The 19,424-nt window shown below is 42.2% G+C and overlaps 1 protein-coding gene across 1 annotated transcript; it reads right to left on the bottom strand.

The window, feature by feature from the left end:
* Positions 1-14,073: 14,073 nt before the first annotated feature.
* Positions 14,074-16,484, bottom strand: RNASE10 (ribonuclease A family member 10 (inactive)). Its single transcript, XM_032624477.1, has 2 exons — positions 16,436-16,484; positions 14,074-14,802 (listed from the first exon to the last, which is right to left on the bottom strand). Exon 2 carries the CDS (start codon positions 14,795-14,797, stop codon positions 14,159-14,161), a length of 639 nt encoding a protein of 212 aa, XP_032480368.1. The 5' UTR covers positions 14,798-14,802; positions 16,436-16,484; the 3' UTR covers positions 14,074-14,158.
* Positions 16,485-19,424: the final 2,940 nt, after the last annotated feature.

The following is a 19,424-nucleotide window of genomic DNA, read 5'->3' as shown; positions in this document are numbered from 1 at the left end:
GTTTTTGGCAAATGGACAGTGTCATGTATGCACCACTACAGTACCATACAGAATAGTTTCATAGCGCTAAAAAGTCTCTTGCCCTTCATCTAGGCAAACCACACCCCTCCACAACTCCCGATAACCACTGATCTCTTTTCTGTTTCTGTAGTTTTGCCTTTACCACGATGTAATATTAATGGAATCATACAGTATATAGTCTTCTCAGACTGGTTTCTTTCACATAGCAATAACATTTAAGATTCATCAATGGATTAATAGCTTGTTACTTTTAATTGCAAAATGGTATTCCATAGTATGATATACCAAAGTTTGTGCATTCATTTACCTGTTGAAGGAAATCTTAGTTTCTTCTAATTTGGTGGGATTCTTTTTTTTTTTTTTTCTTTTTTCTTTTTGCCATGCCACGCGGCTTGTCGGATCTTAGTTCCACAACCAGGGATCAAACCCGTGCCCCTGCTGTGGAAGCATGGAGTCTTAACCACTGGACAGCCAGGGAAGTCCCTGGTGGGATTATTAATAGAGCCGCTATAAACACTCTAACAAGTTTGTTCATGAGATTAGCTTTGGAATAATACTTTTTTTTTTTTTTTTTTTTTTTTTTTTTTTTGCGGTACACGGGCCTCTCACTGTTGTGGCCTCTCCCGTTGCGGAGCACAGGCTCCGGACGCGCAGGCTCAGCGGCCACGGCTCACGGGCGCAGCTGCTCCGCGGCATGTGGGATCTTCCCGGACCGGGGCACGAACCCGTGTTCCCTGCATCGGCCGGCGGACTCTCAACCACTGCGCCACCAGGGAAGCCCATGGAATAATAATTTATAATAGAAACAGGAAAAAAATTAGTGAGTCACCAATTTATACCTATATGTTAATTTCTTTCCCTCCCAAATATTAAGAGAGGTATATTGTAACATCTAATGTTGAAATTTAACTGTTTTACAGAGATACATCATTTTGACTTTTTAAAATATTTATTTATTTTGCCTGCACCAGGTCTTGGTTGCGGCACGTGGGATCTTCGTTGTGACGTGTTAAGTTGCGGCATGTGGGATCCTTAGCTGCAGGATGGGAACTCTTAGTTGCGGCGTGCAAGTGGGAACTAGTTCCCCGACCAGAGATTGAACCAAGGCCCCCTGAATTTTGATTTTTATCACTCGTATAATGCATATTAATTGGTAAAGACTAAGAAAAGAGTACTATTCAAAAATTAATCATATTCTTCCACAGAAAATTATGATTCATTTATTGGTTTATAGCTCCCCAGATTTGATTCCATAAAATAAGTGCCGGAGCATTCAAATTTATTAAGAAAGATTGAGACACGTGTGAAAGCCAAGCACCCACTTTACAGATCCTGATCATGAGACTAGTGCATTGGCGCCATCTGGTGGCATACCTCACACATGTTGTAGATGCTGGGAGTGTGATTTTTTTTTTTTTTTTTTTTTTTTGCGGTACGCGGGCCTCTCACTGTTGTGGCCTCTTCTGTTGCGGAGCACAGGCTCCGGACGCGCAGGCTCAGCAGCCATGGCTCACGGGCCCAGCCGCTCCGCGGCATGTGGGATCTTCCCCGACCGGGGCACAAACCCGTGTCCCCTGCATCGACAGGCGGACTCTCAACCACTGCTCCCAGGGAAGCCCTGGGAGTGTTATTTTTGAGAAGTGGATACATATAGGAGGAAAAATTAGACCCTACCATTTCACTGTTAATATATATATACATATATCCTTTTAGCAACATTGAATTATCTTTATTTTAAAAAGAAATTTACTTGCCCAAGGCTACACAATTAGTTCTATTTGTCTGCAAAATTCATTCTTTTCACATACTGAATGGCCTTCATATCTCTGAAGATTGCACTTACAAAACATGAAGTAAAAGAAAAATTACAAAGCAGAAACTAGAGGATAAAATCTTAATATTTAATAATTAGAGGCTAAGACCTCGAATTAGTGTATTTTGAGTTATCTGAGAGCTGTCGTTTTTATAAAACAAGACCAGAATGCTTTGAAAAAGTAACAACAGAAAAACAATAAACACTTGGAAAATAAGCATATTAATGTCAGGAGGAAAAAAAGGAGCAGTATTAGGGTCAAAAGATAAAGTCAAAGAAATTTCCAACAGGGCTTCCCTGGTAGCGCAGTGGTTGAGAGTCCACCTGCCGATGCAGGGGACACGGGTTCGTTCTTGGTCCGGGAGGATCCCACATGCCGCGGAGCGGCTGGGCCCGTGAGCCATGGCCACTGAGCCTGCGCGTCCGGAGCCTGTGCTCCGCAACGGGAGAGGCCGCAGCAGTGAGAGGTCCGCGTAAAGAAATTTCCAAGAAATTAATTCCAAAATATGAGAAAAAAGTAGAAGAGATAAGAAAACCCAAAAGATCCAATATTTGACTCATAGAGTTCTGGAAAGAGAGGAGAAAGAAAAAGGAAAATTGAAAATTTAATTAAGTAAATTTCCCAGACCTGAAGATTTGATTTTCTAAATTAAACCCTACCACCACCACCATCCCTCCCCCATTGCAGGATACAATGACTTATACTTAAGCATATCAATGTGAAAATTGAGGACACAGTCATTAAAAGATCCTAAAAGCTCACTAGGGAAATAAAAACGACCATTTACGAAGAGTCAAAATGACATCAGGCTTCTCAACAATAGCATTGGATGATAGAAAACTATGAAGCCAAGTGTTTTCTCAATTCTGAGAAATTCTTGTCAGTCTGTAACTCCATACCCAGGCAAACTATCAATCAGATCTGAGAATAGAATAAATACATTTTCCAGTGTGTAAGAACTCACAAAATGCACCTCCTAGCACATTTTCTTACGAACTTAACTTGGCAATAGGCTCCAACAAAAACTAAAAGAAGAGAGTAGACCAAGAAAGGGGACAACATGGCATCCAGACAAGAATGATCACAGGATCACAGCTGAAGAACAGACCTACTGGGGCAGAGGTTCTAGGAGAGAAATCTCTAAGGAAAGGAAGTACTTGATAGAAAATTCGTTTGATTGAGAGGATGGCATTAATTACACTCACAATGTTGTGCAATCATCACTACCATCTATTTCTAAACTTTTTTTTAAGTGAGCATTTACAGCTTGCAAAAAAAGTGTCTAACAAATAAAAAAGACAACAATAAACTCCAGGAGATACAAAATGTTTTCTTAAATTATGGTGTTTCTAGGGACTTCCCTGGCGGTCCAGTGGTTAAGACTGCGCTTTCACTGCAGGAAGCGCGATCCCTTGCTGGAGAACTAAGATCCCGCATGTCTCACGGCCCCCCAAAAAAGAAATTATGGTGTTTCTGGATCTTCAGAAACATTATTTGCATATTCTAAATAATGTAAATACTTTGTATCAAGTTTCGGTGTTAGAGTCAGTGAACCTAAATCTTCATTTTGATTATAGAATGAAATATTAATATTAACAATCATGTGTGGCACATATACACAATGGAATATTACTCAGCCTTAAAAAGAAATGAAATTGAGTTATTTGTAATGAGATGGATAGACCTAGAGTCTGTCATACAGAGTGAAGTAAGTCAGAAAGAAAAAGACAAATACCGTATGCTAACACATATATATGGAATTTAAGGGGAAAAAAAAATGTCATGAAGAACCTAGGGATAAGACAGGAATAGAGGCGCAGACCTATTGGAGAACGGACTTGAGGATATGGGGAGGGGGAAGGGTGAGTTTTGACAGGGCGAGAGAGAGTCATGGACATATACACACTAAAAAACGTAGTAAGGTAGATAGCTAGGGGGAAGCAGCCGCAAGGCACAGGGATATTAGCTCGGGGCTTTGGGACAGCCTGGAGGGGTGGGATGGGGAGAGTGGGAGGGAGGGAGACGCAAGAGGGAAGACACATGGGAGCATATGTATATGTATAGCTGATTCACTTTGTTATAAAGCAGAAACTAACACACTATTGTAAAGCAATTATACCCCAATAAAGATTTTTTTAAAAATAAATAAATAAATAAAAACACTTTGGAATAGGAAAAAAAAAAATATTAACAATCATGACAATGTAGAACTAAAGGACAGATGACTGAAGGGGTTTTTTTAACATCTTTATTGGAGTATAGTTGCTTTACAACGTTGTGTTAGTTTCTGCTGTAGACCAAAGTGAAGCAGCTATATGCAAACGTATATCACCATATCCCCTCCCTCTTAAGCCTCCCTCACACCCTCCCTATCCCACCCGTCTAGGTGGACACAAAGCACAGAGCTGATCTCCCTGTGCTATGTGGCTGCTTCCCATTAGCTATCTATTTTACATTTGGTAGTGTATATATGTCCATGCTACTCTCTCACTTTGTCCCAGCTTACCCTTCTCCCTCCCCATGTCCTCAAGCCCATCCTTTACATCTTCGTCTTTATTCCTGTCCTGCGCCAAGTTCATCAGAACCTTTTTTTTAGATTTCATATATATGTGTTAGCATACGGTATTTGTTTTTCTCTTTCTGACTTACTTCACTCCTACAATACCTCTCCTTAGGGAAATGATTAGTCCTAGAATTCCAGAAGATGGATTTAAGTGACCACAGCAGCGAAGATGAAAGAACTGTAGAACCAAGGAATTACACAGGTCATTATGAGGATATTTGATTATTTCTGGTTGCGATGCTGCCTGTTCACAGATTTTATTCTCATTCAACAGGACCTGCCAAGGGAGAAAGTTCCCATCTTACAACACACTTTTTTTTTTTTTTTTTTGTAAATCTAGTCTTGGAACCCTAACTAAATCTTTTCCCATTTTAGGCTTAGCATTAAAAGAGTTGCTTCAAAGGTGGTTGGGATGACTAAGCTGGGCAAAACAGACTACAGGATAGGAACCAGCGAGAAGATGCCTGAGTGTGGGAATAATTTGCCCAGGCGGGTATAGATAATCTCAAGAATGGTAAACCCTGATGATGGCATTACCCACAGAAGGGCGTGTGGCAAGACTGAAGGTAGGTGAATGATGGGATATCCGTGGCACTTCCACAACCTGAGCACTGTGAGGTAATTTTCCTCTAGGAGAAATTCCTGAACCGTATTTTCTCTGTGTACCCTCCTAAATGAACCCAGATTCAACACCCTGAATGCATGACTGATGATACTGTGCAGCCATCATGCATAATCCACTCAAACTTAAAGAGTTTTTAATCTGTGTTTTCAGAGTAACAGAGTATATGGGCACAAAGAGGGCTCATAAGGGTTTGTATCAGGAAGTGGAGACAATCTCTGGGAGGAGGAGACACTGAGTTACTAAGAATCGCTTTAGCTATGGCCCTCTTGGGGCTTCCGTGGTGGCGCAGTGGTTAAGAATCCGCCTAACAATAAGCCCGTGGGCCACAACTACTGAGCCTGCGCTCTAGAGCCCACGAGACACAGAGCCCATGCTCCTGACAAGAGAAGCCACCACAATGGCTTGCACACCACAACGAAGAGTAGCCCCCGCTAGACGCAACCAGAGAAAAGCCCGCGTGCAGCCACGAAGACCCAACGCAAAGATAAAATAAAATAAATTTATATAAAAAGAAGATATGGCCCATTCAATAAAAGGTATGCAAAGTTAAATAATAATGAGATCCCTTATTTTACCTGTCAAACTGTCAAAAATTAAAATAAAATATAATACCAAATTATGCAAAGGATACAGTGACGTGGGTCCATTCTATGCACTGGTGGAGAGAGTATAAGTACAACCTTACAGAAAGGCAACAGGTGAAAAGGTACCTAAAGCTTTGAGGTTTATACTCTTTGACCTAATAATTCCACTTGGAAGAATTTGCTTTAAGGAAAAGAATCTGTGCGAACTATTTATTGTTAGACGTCAACTTAACCTCCAAAAGTAAAGGAATAGTTCAATGAATCATATTGCATTAATAAAATAGAATAATATATAGCTAGTAAAACTTTAAAGTACAGAAACTGATAATATATAATTTTAATTTTCAAAAGATATAACACCTCTTCCCTTTCGTTGGCTTATTTCCCCTGGCCTTCCATTTCGTTTCTTTCCTATTCCCTTCCATTCTTTTCCCTTTCTTCCCTTCCTAAACAATTTAGTCCTGAAGCCATTAAATGGGGCAAAATCTGGTGTGCATTGAAAAGGGGGGTCAGCCTGGCATGGGGAATAGGAAGTCAAAGCCCAAGAAAAGAGAAAAGGGCATCCATATCGGGGGTAAGGGGGAGTAGAGGTGAGGCATGAGGGGGGGAAATCCAGCATGGAGCGTCAGCCTGAGCAAGGAGAGGAGGTATCCCACTCAGAGGGGAACCTGGTGTGGGGTATGAAAACCCAAATGGGGAGCATCCACGTAGGGGGACAGCCTGTCACAGAGTGTCAGAGTCAGAGAGGGCAAATGGCATCCATATGGAAGGGGGGACAGTGGCAGAAACAGAAGATTCAGTTACATACATGGAGATTGATCAAATAAGTGAATATATTAAAGAAAATATGTTAGAAGGGAGTTTATAAATATGGAAATGGAGATATAAATATGGAAAGGGAGAAAACTAATATGAGCCTATGGGGTTGGATTGGAATTGGAGATATTGATGTGAATCATGGTTTTCAATGTAAATACATAAATAAAATGCATGTAAATATGTGGGGGGGGGTGGGAGGGTGGGTGTGTAATTGCATTTTTTTGCTATATTCCCAAGCTCTGCCCTCTGAGGGACCAACTCTCTCACCACAAAAATGAACACACACACCTAGCATCCGATCTTGGTTTTAAAATACTGTTTTCCACTAAAACAACTATGTCTCTTTAGAGAAATGACTGGTCCCAGGGCAAGGAAAATACAAGATGAGCTTAGACCATCTTGCTGTTTCTCAAAGCAAGGAAGTGTCTAAAGAATGATGGGAACATGTCAAAAGCACACAGAAGCCAGATTAGAAGGGCTTCTACTGACTAATTCTGGGTCAGATTATGTAACGCTTTTTCCATATTTATAACCCCCTTCTACCATATTTTCTTCAATACATTTCCTTCTCTTCCAGAGAAGTGCACCTGTGAATTCTTGGCAGGTAACACTCACAGAAGCTGGGAGATGGCTGCACCTTCCTGGTAAAAATATCTATCTTTATCCGTTGACCCTTTGGACAGCCTTTTCCTCCCCTTGGAAATAGTCTCCTAATGCAGTTGCTTGCTCTACGTTGGTCCTTAGCCAGACCAGCTTTCCAGGGCAATGCCTAGTGCTAGATTTAATCATATCACCTTCTCTCTTCCTATCCTATCCCCTATAGGCCTCGTCTGTGGATGTGTTACCATGGCAGATACAATGCCTGATTTTAGTTTTTTGTCTTTTTGTTACTGGTTTTAACAACCGGTGACTAGCACACTGCCAAACTCATGCAAAAGCATTCATAGAACAAGTACTGTTTTGCCTTCTGCTTTTCTTGTCACCTTATAAAGGTGCTGAAAATCTCACCCATTCTTTGAAGTTAAAAATTTTACATGCTGTGTATAGGGATACACAATAAGTTTATACAGATATAATTCCAAACATTAGCTTCGTGCTAATACTAGAGAGCTGACATTTTCAAACAGTGGGATATCCCAGTGCCTCCTGAAATCATATATAAGTGGGTAAAGGGCCACGATGCCTTGACGTGTGCACTCACATTTCCCTAAATATTCCTTCTGCTTAGCCATCTTCCTCTTTTCCCAAATTCTTCCTTTAAATCCAACTATTACCTGGCTTCTGAATCATTAATTCTACTAAAGAGCCAGCCCAGCTGCTCCTGGAGGTGGCATCTCTGTCCTTAGAATCACTTTCCAGAAACTGACTGAAGCCCAGTCTATAAATGCAAAGAGGAGAGGGCAGGCCTATGGGTAGGATCCAAGGTTCAGAGGAAGGAACATCATCAACAGATTACATGCTAAGTCCAAGTACTGCCTAAATAACAACAACTCTGTCCCTTGGCGTCCCTTTTCATTCCACCAGGAATGAGTCTCTGCCAGATGATATAACTGTGCCACCTTGGGAAAGAGAAGGGGTGGAGAGGGCCAGCTCAGTCCACTTTGCCTACAAGAGTGAGCTCTAGAGGGATCTGAGGGGGAGAGTTCAAATCAAGAGCCTGACAAGGGCATGATACAGCGACATTACCCTGGATTTGACCACAAGCTGAGCTGCCTCTAAGGAGTGTGTGTCCCTGGCCAATTTTTTTTTTTTTTTCTCCAGGGAGGGATGGGGAAAGCGGCCCTTATCTATATAAACAATTTGATTTTAAAATATATTATAAAAATCATAGGCCCAAGTGAAGTATAGGGACTTATTGCTGAAGATTTAGAATTATGGGCAGAGGACAGATACTCACATATTTGGTTCTTATCCAATCAGTGCACATGTAGACTTTCTGTGTTGTCTGGGCACCATCTCTTCCTGTTAGATCTAGGATCCATTTCTTCATGTTCTTTATTGTCAGATGTATTATTCCTGGATAATTTCATTATCTCCCACCACATGAAAAAGGTAAACCGGTCTGATAGGACCCATATAGATGTTCTTGTTTCTGCAGTTTCCTAGTGCCATTTATTTCGTGCCAGCTGTATCGTGACTCATGGCCCTGAATCATCCATTGTGCTGCCTGTGAATACCAGCTTCCAATGACACTCTCAAAGGTTACTTTGTTACTGTACATTGTTGATAATGACCACAAACACAAGCAGTGTCTTACTTAGCCCAGCCCATATTTTTAGAACAAAATACCACAGACCGGGTAGCTTACAAACAATAAAAATGTGTTTCTCACAGTTCTGGAGGCTGGAAGTCCAGATCAGGGTGCCAGCATGGTCAGGTAGGGTCCTCACAGGGCAGAAGTGGCAAGGGAGCTCTGGGGGATCTCTTCTGCAGAAGCATTAACCCCATTCATAAGGGCTCCATGACCTAATTCCCTCCCAGAGGTCCCACCGTCTCACACCATCACGTTGGGTGTTAGGATTCCAACATGTGATTTTGGAGGGGATACATATTCAGACCATAGCACCCAGAGTACACAGGAAAATGAGAATGATAATTTGTGACCGTGTGAAATTTGCCATTTAGAGTTTTGTAGTATAAACATAAAACAACACATCTTCCAACTATATCTTCTCCTGAACTCTTTTTTTTTTTGAGAACTGACTTGAGAGTTTCTAAAGTTTTCTTTTTTTTCTTTTCTGTTCTTTTTCCTAATTGAAGCATAATTGACTTACAATATTGTATTAGTTTCAGGTGTACAATTCTCTTGAATTCTTTAAGCCATAATCACCGCCTTTCTAGAATGCCACCTCTTTCATAACTGACCACACTACACTCCTGTCTTACACACATTGCCACCATCCAGGAGGATAGGCAGGGGGTACATGAGCAGAGCAAAAGAGCAATCCCATTCACACAAGGAATGACTAGCCTTCATCTTGCACAGATTAAGAGAGCGTGTCATCACCTGTCAATCAGAGGCAAGAGAGGGCATTGATCTGAAGTGCCCCATTGACACTGCCGAGCAATGGTCTAAAAAGTCTTTACAGGAAACAGGAGCAGCCCACTATACCTCCACATGGTGTGGAGCCTGCAAAGGGGTGGGGTAGCTCCCCACCAGCTCCCAGGGTGAGGGACACGTGCTGTTGTCCCTGCCACCCTCAAGTGCTATTGACCAGAAGTAGCAGAGCAATAGGAATATGGGTGGGTGAAAGCCTCCTACATATGCACTCAAGTCCAAGGGTGAGTAGTGACCATTGGTGATCCAGAGTCCTAAATTTAGTCTGTGTCCAGGATATATTTGAGTCACGCAAAATCAGTTTATCAGCACCATTCTGGTGACCCACTGTTGTGTGATCCCACAAAAGACATACCACACCAGCCAGAGGGGACCACCGCTTGCCAGGTCACCCTCGTGGAAACAGGGCCTGGCTTCAGGGTCCTAGGACAACCCCATAGGTGCAAGTCTCAGAACTTTTGGGGGGCAGCTTGTTGGCCCTACGCATGGGGCAGGGGAGCAGTGACCTGAGGGGAGAAATGGGACTCAGGCCCAGAGGAGTCCCAGTTCAAGCTCAGGGTACCCAACCCAGATGGCACTGCTGGCCTCAGTCAGTCCCAGACACCAGAGGGGGACTTTCTAAGACCCAACACAGCCAAAAAAAATGCTATGGTCTCACTGAGGTCATATTATATATTCAAATAAATTAAGGGTTAATTAAATAGTATATATAGGTCTCAATCCCTTACCTGAAACCATTAGGGCCAATGCATTTTGAAACAGAATTTTTAGGATTTTAAAAAGCAACATTGTATAAGTGTATGTGATGTTTATGCATCCCTAGAAGAGTTTATCTGAGTCAGTATTCATAATCAGACATATTGATATTTCTTCAGTGAAATGTATAATAGTCATATAGCATAAATAAAGATAATAAATAGACTTGCATAGTCGATTCAGCCCGATTTTGCATCTCACTGAGGTTGGGAGCCACTTTGAAAGAAAATCTTTCAGTTTTCGGAGTTTTGGGGATTTAGGAACACCGGGTAGAGGACTGAGGACCTGTTGTATGGACTAAGCATATACACTGGAAGTGCAAAGAAGGGGATTTTACTGGAATTAAAAGAGTTGGTGAAAGTTTTATGAATCAGGCATCATTTGAGCTATAATGAGTTAATTTTCTATCCCTTTTGAGTGAAGTTCCCACTTCTTGTCAACCCATTACACCTACCAAGCTGTGTTTTCCTGCTTGAGCCACTAGGAGCCCGTAGAGTGCTTTGTAAATTGCTTTCCTGAGCTAGTTTTCACAGTCAGATAAAAGCCTGACCACTGAGATTTGTCCAAAGTGGAGACCAGATGAGGGCGATAGCAGAACTTGTTGGAGTGTGGGAACCCTAAAGGAGAGAAGCTGGTGGGAACCTATAAGAGGTTCTTATCTGTGAATGAAAGCACATGGGCTTCCATTCCTTGCTAATTCCAGTCTCCTAATAGTTTGCCCCACACAATGGATCCTCTGTCTTTTGGTTAAGAAGTCAAACTTGGAACCTTTCCCATCACATTCCCAATCTTCAATGCCTTTGGATTACATACTGGACAAATTCTTAACACACTGATTTTCTCTGACACCCACTCTTCTTTCCTCTCTCACACCTCACTTCTTTTTTTCTCCCTTGTCTTAGATCGTCTTTTGTCTATTTCTTCCGAAAGGGATTCTCCCATCAAGAAGAGTAGAGGTCTTCCCTGGTGGCACAGTGGTTGAGAGTCCGCCTGCCGATGCAGGGGACACGGGTTCGTGCCCCGGTCCGGGAAGATCCTACATGCTGTGGAGCAGCTGGGCCCGTGAGCCATGGCCGCTGAGCCTGCGTGTCCGGAGCCTGTGCTCCGCAACGGGAGAGGCCACAACAGTGAGAGGCCTGTGTACCACAAAAAAAAAAAAAAAAAAAAAAAGAAGAGTAGGAAGGAATCTGCCTTGTCCAGGGCCTCATCTCCTGCCACTCCTCCACCCACCTCTAAAATGTCAGGGTTGCCCACAGATGCAGACACACTTCCCGCCCAGCAACACTGTTCCTAAGAGGTCATTGCTGGGAGAGGTGAGTCAAAGGTATGGAGGGAAATGTTGAAACAGGGAAGTCTGAGGGGAGACTAGAGGCAAAGCATTTAAGTGGTTGCCTGCCTGCAAGAACAGGAAGGGTAAGGGAGATTTGGAGCTAAATGAAGAAAAAACAGGAAGGTAAAAGCCAGGTCAGAGTAAGCCAAACATTTCCTTCCTCCAGTGTCCCATTTATGGATGTCCCAGACTCTTGAGTGTATTACTGTCAAGGAGATTGAAACAGGCAAAAACCCTAGGAAGAGGAAATCTCAAAATCAAGTCTCATAGTGAATCCTTATTGCCATTTTCTAGGATCCCTTCCTGTGCCCGTGCATGTCTAACAAAACTATTTCTTGATAGATTTGAATTCAGAGAAAATAGGCTGAGCAAAACCACTTAGCATCTTCTATTTATTCAACCCCATAGCTTTTCTCCTCTTTGAGTAGATCCAATCCCTTTTCTGCTGAAAATATTCTTTCACTAACTTTCTTGTTTTTCAGAGCAAAAGAAGAAAAGAGGTGCTGAGTGAGAATAAAATTCCCTCCAATCCCACTCATTCTAAATCTATTGAGCACCTAATGTGACCATTATTCTACTTATTGGACAAAGTTTTTTTTTTTTTTTTTGCGGTACGCGGGCCTCTCACTGTCGTGGCCTCTCCCGTTGCAGAGCACAGGCTCCTGACGCGCAGGCTCAGCGGCCGTGGCTCACGGGCCCAGCCGCTCCGCTCCGTGGGATCTTCCTGGACTGGGGCACGCACCCTCATCCCCTGCATCGGCAGGCAGACTCTCAACCACTGCGCCACCAGGGAAGCCCTGGACATAATTTTTAAAAATGTTTCTCTCTCTCCTCATCACTCTCTTGACCCACCCTCGCTCTAACCCCCTATGACAAACTCTTTATAGGACCAACATCTTCTTACCTGGCATGGCATAAGAGATCAGTGTTGGCTGAATGAATATCTAAAAGGATTCAGAGAAAGAACAGGGAGATCCCAAAGAGAAGAGGAAAAGGAGACCAAGAGAAAGAGGAGGGGTGGGGGAGAAACAAAGGGAGGGAAAAGAAGATCAAAATGGCAGGTAGAATAAAGATGTAAAAAAAAAAATCTAGAAACAATAAATGCTGGAGATTTTGTGGAGAAAAGGGAAAACTCTTGCACTGCTGGTGGGAATGTGAATTGGTACAGCCACTATGGAGAACAGTATGGAGGTTCCTTAAAAAACTACAAATAGAACTACCATATGACCCAGCAATCCCACTACTGGGCATATACCCTGATAAAACCATAATTCAAAAAGAGTCATGTACCAAAATGTGCATTGCAGCTCTATTTACAATAGCCTGGAGATGGAAACAACCTAAGTGTCCATCATTGGATGAATGGACAAAGAAAATGTGGCATATATATACAATGGAATATTACTTAGCCATAAAAAGAAATGAAATTAAGCTATTTGTAATGAGGTGGATGGACCTAGAGTCTGTCATACAGAGTGAAGTAAGTCAGAAAGAGAAAGGCAAATACTGTATGCTAACACATATATATGGAATTTAAGAAAAAAAATGTCATGAAGAACCTAGGGGTAAGACAGGAATAAAGACACAGACCTCCTAGAGAATGGACTTGAGGATATGGGGAGCAGGAAGGGTAAGCTGTGACAAAGTGAGAGAGTGGCATAGACATATATACACTACCAAATATAAAATAGATAGCTAGCGGGAAGCAGCCGCATAGCACAGGGAGATCAGCTCGGTGCTTTGTGACCACCTAGAGGGGTGGGATAGGGAGGGTGGGAGGGAGGGAGATGCAAGAGGGAAGGGATATGGGAACATATGTATATGTGTAAGTGATTCACTTTGTTATAAAGCAGAAACTAACACACCATTGTAAAGCAATTATACTCCAATAAAGATGTAAAAAAAAAAAAAAGGCAGGTAGTAAAAAAATGAGAGGAAAAAGAAAAGGGTTGAGAAGGGTCAAGAAAATGAGTGCTGTCTTTGCCCCAGGACATGTTTTATCTCAGTCTGTACCACCATGGCACCGTACCTGCAGACCCCTACAGCCAGGGGTTCGGGAAAAGAAACCTGATCCACATGGTTCTCCAGACGCAGTCACAGTTAGAATCATTTTAATTTACATCTGTAGCAGAGAAGTGCTACATGGAAAGCCCAGGAGGCTTATGTGATTGCCATAGATGTTCATCGTGGGTAGCAGGGAAGGACGTGGATAAAGGATGCATTAAACTCTTGTAATCCACACCTAAAGGCCTCCAGACCAGGGAACAGACTGATAACCAGGATCATAGGAGAGACTAGAGCAGTTCTTCACTTATCTCTTTCCAGGGCAAGAGATAGACTCTAAGAGACAGAGAACCTACAGAGATTGGACATCATCACCCTATTCTACCACCTCTAATCCCAGGAAAAAAATGAAGATTGGGTGAACCCCTAGGGCAAAGAAGATTTATATTTTCAAATAGGATAAAGAATAGGCCAGCCTCTCTTCCCAGAACCTTTTTTTGCAGAATACCTAAGGACGAAAACAGCATGAAAAAGAGGAGGTGGAAAGGAAGACAAAGATGAGAAGGTGCAGAAGAGAGCTTACTTCATGGTCCAGATGTTACCTGGACTTTCATGTCACTACAGGATAGAAAAATGTACTTTTCAAGAATGAAAGTTATGTAATTACAGTGAGGAGTGACTTGGCCTGGTTTGGATAACTTGCAGAATGTCAAATCAAAAGGACGGGAGCTTTTGTGACACTTGCCTCCCTTGAGGTCACAGGCAACAACAGGACTCTTACAGACAGCTTTGACTGCCTCTAGCTCCTCATGGATGAATGTGTACCGGGGTATGCATGTGTGGTTGTACGACTTCGTCTTCTGCGCCATCAGGGCATTGCATTCCCTGTCCATCAGGTCAGACCTCAGATAGTCTTTGTTGCTCTGAAAGAGAGCCTCAGCTCTGAGCATCTTGTTTCCTCCAACTTCATCTTCACTGATGAAGGTCTCTTCCAGTTGCACCACTTCTTTGTTGCTAAGGGTTTCTATGCTTCGAAGGGTGCCCGCTCCCTCCCTAGTGGCTTCAGCCTTGTCATGTGAGTCACTGGACTGAAACTCATTCAGTAGCTGATCACTTTCCTCCAGGACTGCTGCGGCCATCTGAAGTCCCAACCCCAGGCCTACCCCCAGGCCCAGCAGGAGCAGCAACATTATGAAAAAGATCTGCACCAGAGTCAGCTTCATTTTGCCTGGAGGGGAGGAGGGAAACAGAGGACTGACTTTGAAATGAAACTTGGCTCCAGTAGAGATCATAGATTCCCCTAAACCCCAACAGCATAGTCTTTGGGGTCTCCTCTCCCTTCTCCACATTACCCCATTCCCCACCCAAGACAGAGATCCTTTCTCACTCTTTTCCCATTTCTCCTGTCCCTCCCACCACATTCCCTGTTGCTGTGGCATAATGTGTGGATTCTACAGAACTGGAAGATGACCAGGGAAGCAGTTCTGCAACTGGTTCACATATGGGGTATCAGTGGGGAAAGTTGACATCAATTGATTCTTAAACAGAAATTAGTCCTAAATCACCAAAAAGAATGGGTAAGAGTACAAACAAGTACAGTGTCACACTTCCCTTGAGAGAAATTCTTATAGAAAGTCTTATTCTCAGTAAAGGATTAGAATTACCATAGGAGATCATCTCCCTATTTTTTCCCCAAATTAATTTTTGCTCATTCAAGTATTTATTATTCTCCCTGTTACCCACCCTCCCCAAAAAAGATCAAAAGGAATAAGGAAAGTATTATAGTCCATTCTCACTCTTAAGCTGAGGCTGGCGGGGGGAGGGAGACGTGGGAGGATGCCCAATTTCACCTTGCTAAAACTACATCTTGTCATGCCAGATCCCTTCTACTACTATAGATCTCTTAGCACTCGGGTAATTCCTGCTGATTAGTTTTTGTGCTCTTAGGGAGGACCTGGAACAAGAATGAAACCAAAGAAAACCAAACAACTGACCTGCGAGGGTTCCCCTACTAATAAAGATCCTAAGGAAACTGAGGGAGAGAGCATGCATCTTTGTCCTGCAATGCCAGCCTCATGCCCCTATCGAAGAGAGACCTTCCCTACCAGAAAAGAATATTGCTACAAAGAACATTTTTGAGACAATTGATAATATGAGAATATTGTCGATGGAGTAGGTAGGAATGTTATGTTTGATATAGGGAATTTGAAATTTGTGCTACAATTGTTTAAGAGAATATCTTTGTTCTTAGAAAAAGAACCCTGAAAAAAAAAAAAAAAAGAACCCTGAAATATTAAGGTGCAAAGGGGCATGATTAGACGACTTACTCTCCAAGGTTCAAAATAAAGATCATATGGGGAATTCCCTGGCGGTCCAGTGGTTAGGACTCCACGCTCTCACTGCCAAGGGCCTGGGTTCAATCCCTGGTGGGGAGAACTAAAATCCCACAAGCTGGGCAGCACAGCCAAAAAATATATAGATAGATAGATAGATATAGATCATATGTATGTATGTATATGTGTATTTACAGAGAAAGAAAAAATTTTTTAATAAGGGAAAGAAAATTTTTAAATATTGTGACTGGATAAAGGATATTTAAGAGTTCTTTGTATTAATGTGGTAATGTTTCTTTAAAGTTGAAAATATTTCAGAAAAAAAAATTTTTTTTTGGCCGCTCTGTACAGCTTGGGGGATCTTAGTTCCCCCACCAGGGATTGAACCCGGGCCCTCTTCAGTGAAAGCACGGAGTCCTATCCACTGGACTACCAGAGGATTCCCTCAAATTTTTTTAATTTTTAAAAAAGAGAATTTCCCATGTCATTCCCTGGAGCACCAAACACCACTGTGACTTACCTACATACCTAAATAACTTCAAAGACGCCTGTGTCCTGTTTTCCAGGTTCTTCCCTCCCAGGTTTTCCTTCTCTCTGAGAAGTGCCCTGGATGCTGGTCTGCAGAAAAATGGTTATCCCCTTGTGCTCTATGTGCTCTTAAACCCAGACTTACTTCCTAAGCCCATTCCCACTCCCACTCTCCCTCCCCAGCTCTGAATAAACACACTCAGCCAATTGTCTTTTCTGCTCCCATGAGCACTTTGAAGTAAGGCTACTTGGACATTGAAACAGATCCAGACATCCAAGACAGGAAATGTTTCCAGTCTGGGAAACTGCAGACGGGTTTTTTTCCCAGTCAATTGTTCCACTCCTGAGTTACACCCACTATCCTGTGGTTTATAGCAGCCTGACCTTGCCCATAAATTTCAAGGTCATTTCCTTATATTCTCCACATGTGCTTCCTTTAAACTTTCCCTGTCACTTCTGAAATGTCAAGCTCTTTGGCCTGTATTTGTGTCATCCCTCCAACACGGTTATTTTGCTTTTCGCATTTTAGAACTGTGTCATGGCTTCATCAGAAGATTTGGCGTATTTGAGTCAATGATGAATTTTTACATATCTTTACCTATCTTTACCCAGCCCTCCATTCTCCACTCCCTCTTTCCAACCCTCAGCCAATAACTGCATATCAGGTTTTGGAAACCTGATAATTTAGTCCTAAATAAGAGACTATCAGGGACTTCCCTGGTGGTGCAGTGGTTAAGAATCCGCTTGCCAATGAAGGGGACACGGGTTCAATCCCTGGTCTGGGAGGATCCCACGTGCTGCGGAGCAACTAAGCCAGTGCACCACACTACTGAGCCTGTGCCCTAGAGCCCGCGAGCCACAACTACTGAAGCCCGAGCGCCTAGAGCCCATGCTCTGCAACAAGAGAAGCCACCGCAATGATAAGCCAGAGCACGGCAACAAAGAGTAGCCCCCGCTCACCACAAATAAAGAAAGCCCGTGCACAGCATTGAAGACCCAACACAGCCAAAAATCAATAAATAAAATAAATAATTTTTTTTTAAAAAGAGAGAGAATATCCCAAACAGTGCTCAGTCCCTATAGCCCAGGTGAGTAAAATCAGGAGGTTATAATGCTGCTTCTACTCACTTCTTTAGCTGAAAGTGACACCATGAGATAATATTTTTAAAGCACCCTGGAGATTATTAAAGCAGTATGAAAACCCTCTCTAGACCTAAACAGGGACCTTTAGGAGGATGATTTGCTTTGTCATTCAGGCAGAAGTTTTCAAATGGTGGTCTGCGAACAGCTTCCGTGATCTGCAAAGTCAATTAGGCTGACTTCTACAGTGTTGATGTGGATGATTTACAATAATAATAATAACAACAACTAACCGTTATTGAGCACTTATTTCATGCTGGGCATTTACTGCATTTCACCCTCACAATTTGCTCCTGCTATCCCTCTTTGGTGTCCATTCTGCGCATTCATTCTGACAAGGTCTGTACGCAAAAAGAAGGCAGAGTAAAGGGGCCTCTGCTGAACCCAGTATCTGTCTGGAGTCAGCAGGGATAATATATCCAACTATACACACCAACTGCTTCTTTATAACTGGTTACTAGTAGGAATTGTTTGAAATTAACCCTTGATTAAAAATGAAGAAAGGACCTAGGTCTGTGGTCTAAGTATAACCTTTAAACTGGACAGGTTTTTATTCTTGTTTTTTTCATTTTCTAGGCTACAGTTTTCTCATCTTCTGGATTTGAATAATACTACCTCTTACTTCATAGGGATGTTGTGAGTATTATATAACGCACTGCATGCGAAAGGATAAATGTATTAGCTCTTGTTGTTATTGCTATTAATATTATGTAACAATTACCAACACATGCTTATTACCTGATCAATGCCATTTTCCTGTTTAGAAATAGCATACTAAATGATATCACTTATATGTGGAATCTCAAAATACAACAAACCAGTGAATATAACAAAAAGAAACAGACTCACAGATGTAGAGAACAAACTAGTGGTTACCAGAGGGGAGAGGGAATGGGGGAGGGGCAGGATTAAGAGACACAAACTATTATGTATAAAATAAGCTTCAAGGGTATATTGTAAATACAACACAGGGAATATAGCCAATGTTTTATGATAACTATAAATGGGTGTAACCTTTCAAAATTGTGAATTACTATATTGTACACCTGTAACTTATATAAGATTGTACACCAGTTATACTTCAATTTAAAAAAAAAGGGATAGGGCTTCCCAGGTGGCACAGTGGTTGAGAGTCCGCCTGCTGATGCAGGGAACACGGGTTCGTGCCCCGGTCCGGAAAGATCCCACATGCCGCAGAGCGGCTGGGCCCGTGAGCCATGGCCGCTGAGCCTGTGCGTCCGGAGCCTGTGCTCCGCAACGGGAGAGGCCACGACAGTGAGAGGTCCGCGTACCACAAAATAAATAAATAAATAAACAAATTTTAAAAAGAGATAGCATACTAAGGACTACAGCTACCAACTTTACTCACTATTTCTCCTAGAAGAAGTCAAACAATATCCTAGAATCTCAAGGAATTAAGTCTCATATATGCTTCATTTTACAAATAAAGAAAGTGACTTGAAATAGTTAATGTCTCAGACGCTACAAATAAGTAATGGCAGTTCTAATGTTAGAACTCTTGACATCTAGTTAAGCAAAATTTATACTAGATAGATAGATAGTGAGTAGATACATATAGAGGGATAGAGATAGAACAGATACTCTGATTAGAAAATTGACCATGAATCCATCTGAGACCTAGATTCTAAGTATAAGAGCTATTTCTCATTGTAAATTAATCTAAATTATGGACATCCACTGTGGAATAGCAATGATTGGATTTTGCCTGAAACTCTTAGAAAAAATGAGCCAATGATATGAAACAATAGATTTTCAAGACATTGGACAGCAAGCAATGAAGGGCAGTGATCACTGAGAGACGGGAAACAAACGGGATGAGCTTTCTCCC

The sequence above is a fragment of the Phocoena sinus genome, chromosome 2 (assembly GCF_008692025.1).
Source record: "Phocoena sinus isolate mPhoSin1 chromosome 2, mPhoSin1.pri, whole genome shotgun sequence".
Lineage (NCBI taxonomy): Eukaryota > Metazoa > Chordata > Mammalia > Artiodactyla > Phocoenidae > Phocoena > Phocoena sinus.
Note: the sequence above shows the minus strand (reverse complement) of the source record. Positions and strands in the feature narration are given on the sequence as shown.

What these genes read in the sequence shown, in the direction of transcription:
- RNASE10 (XM_032624477.1), bottom strand. Translation starts at nt 14,797, where the DNA reads ATGAAGCTGACTCTGGTGCAGATCTTTTTCATAATGTTGCTGCTCCTG.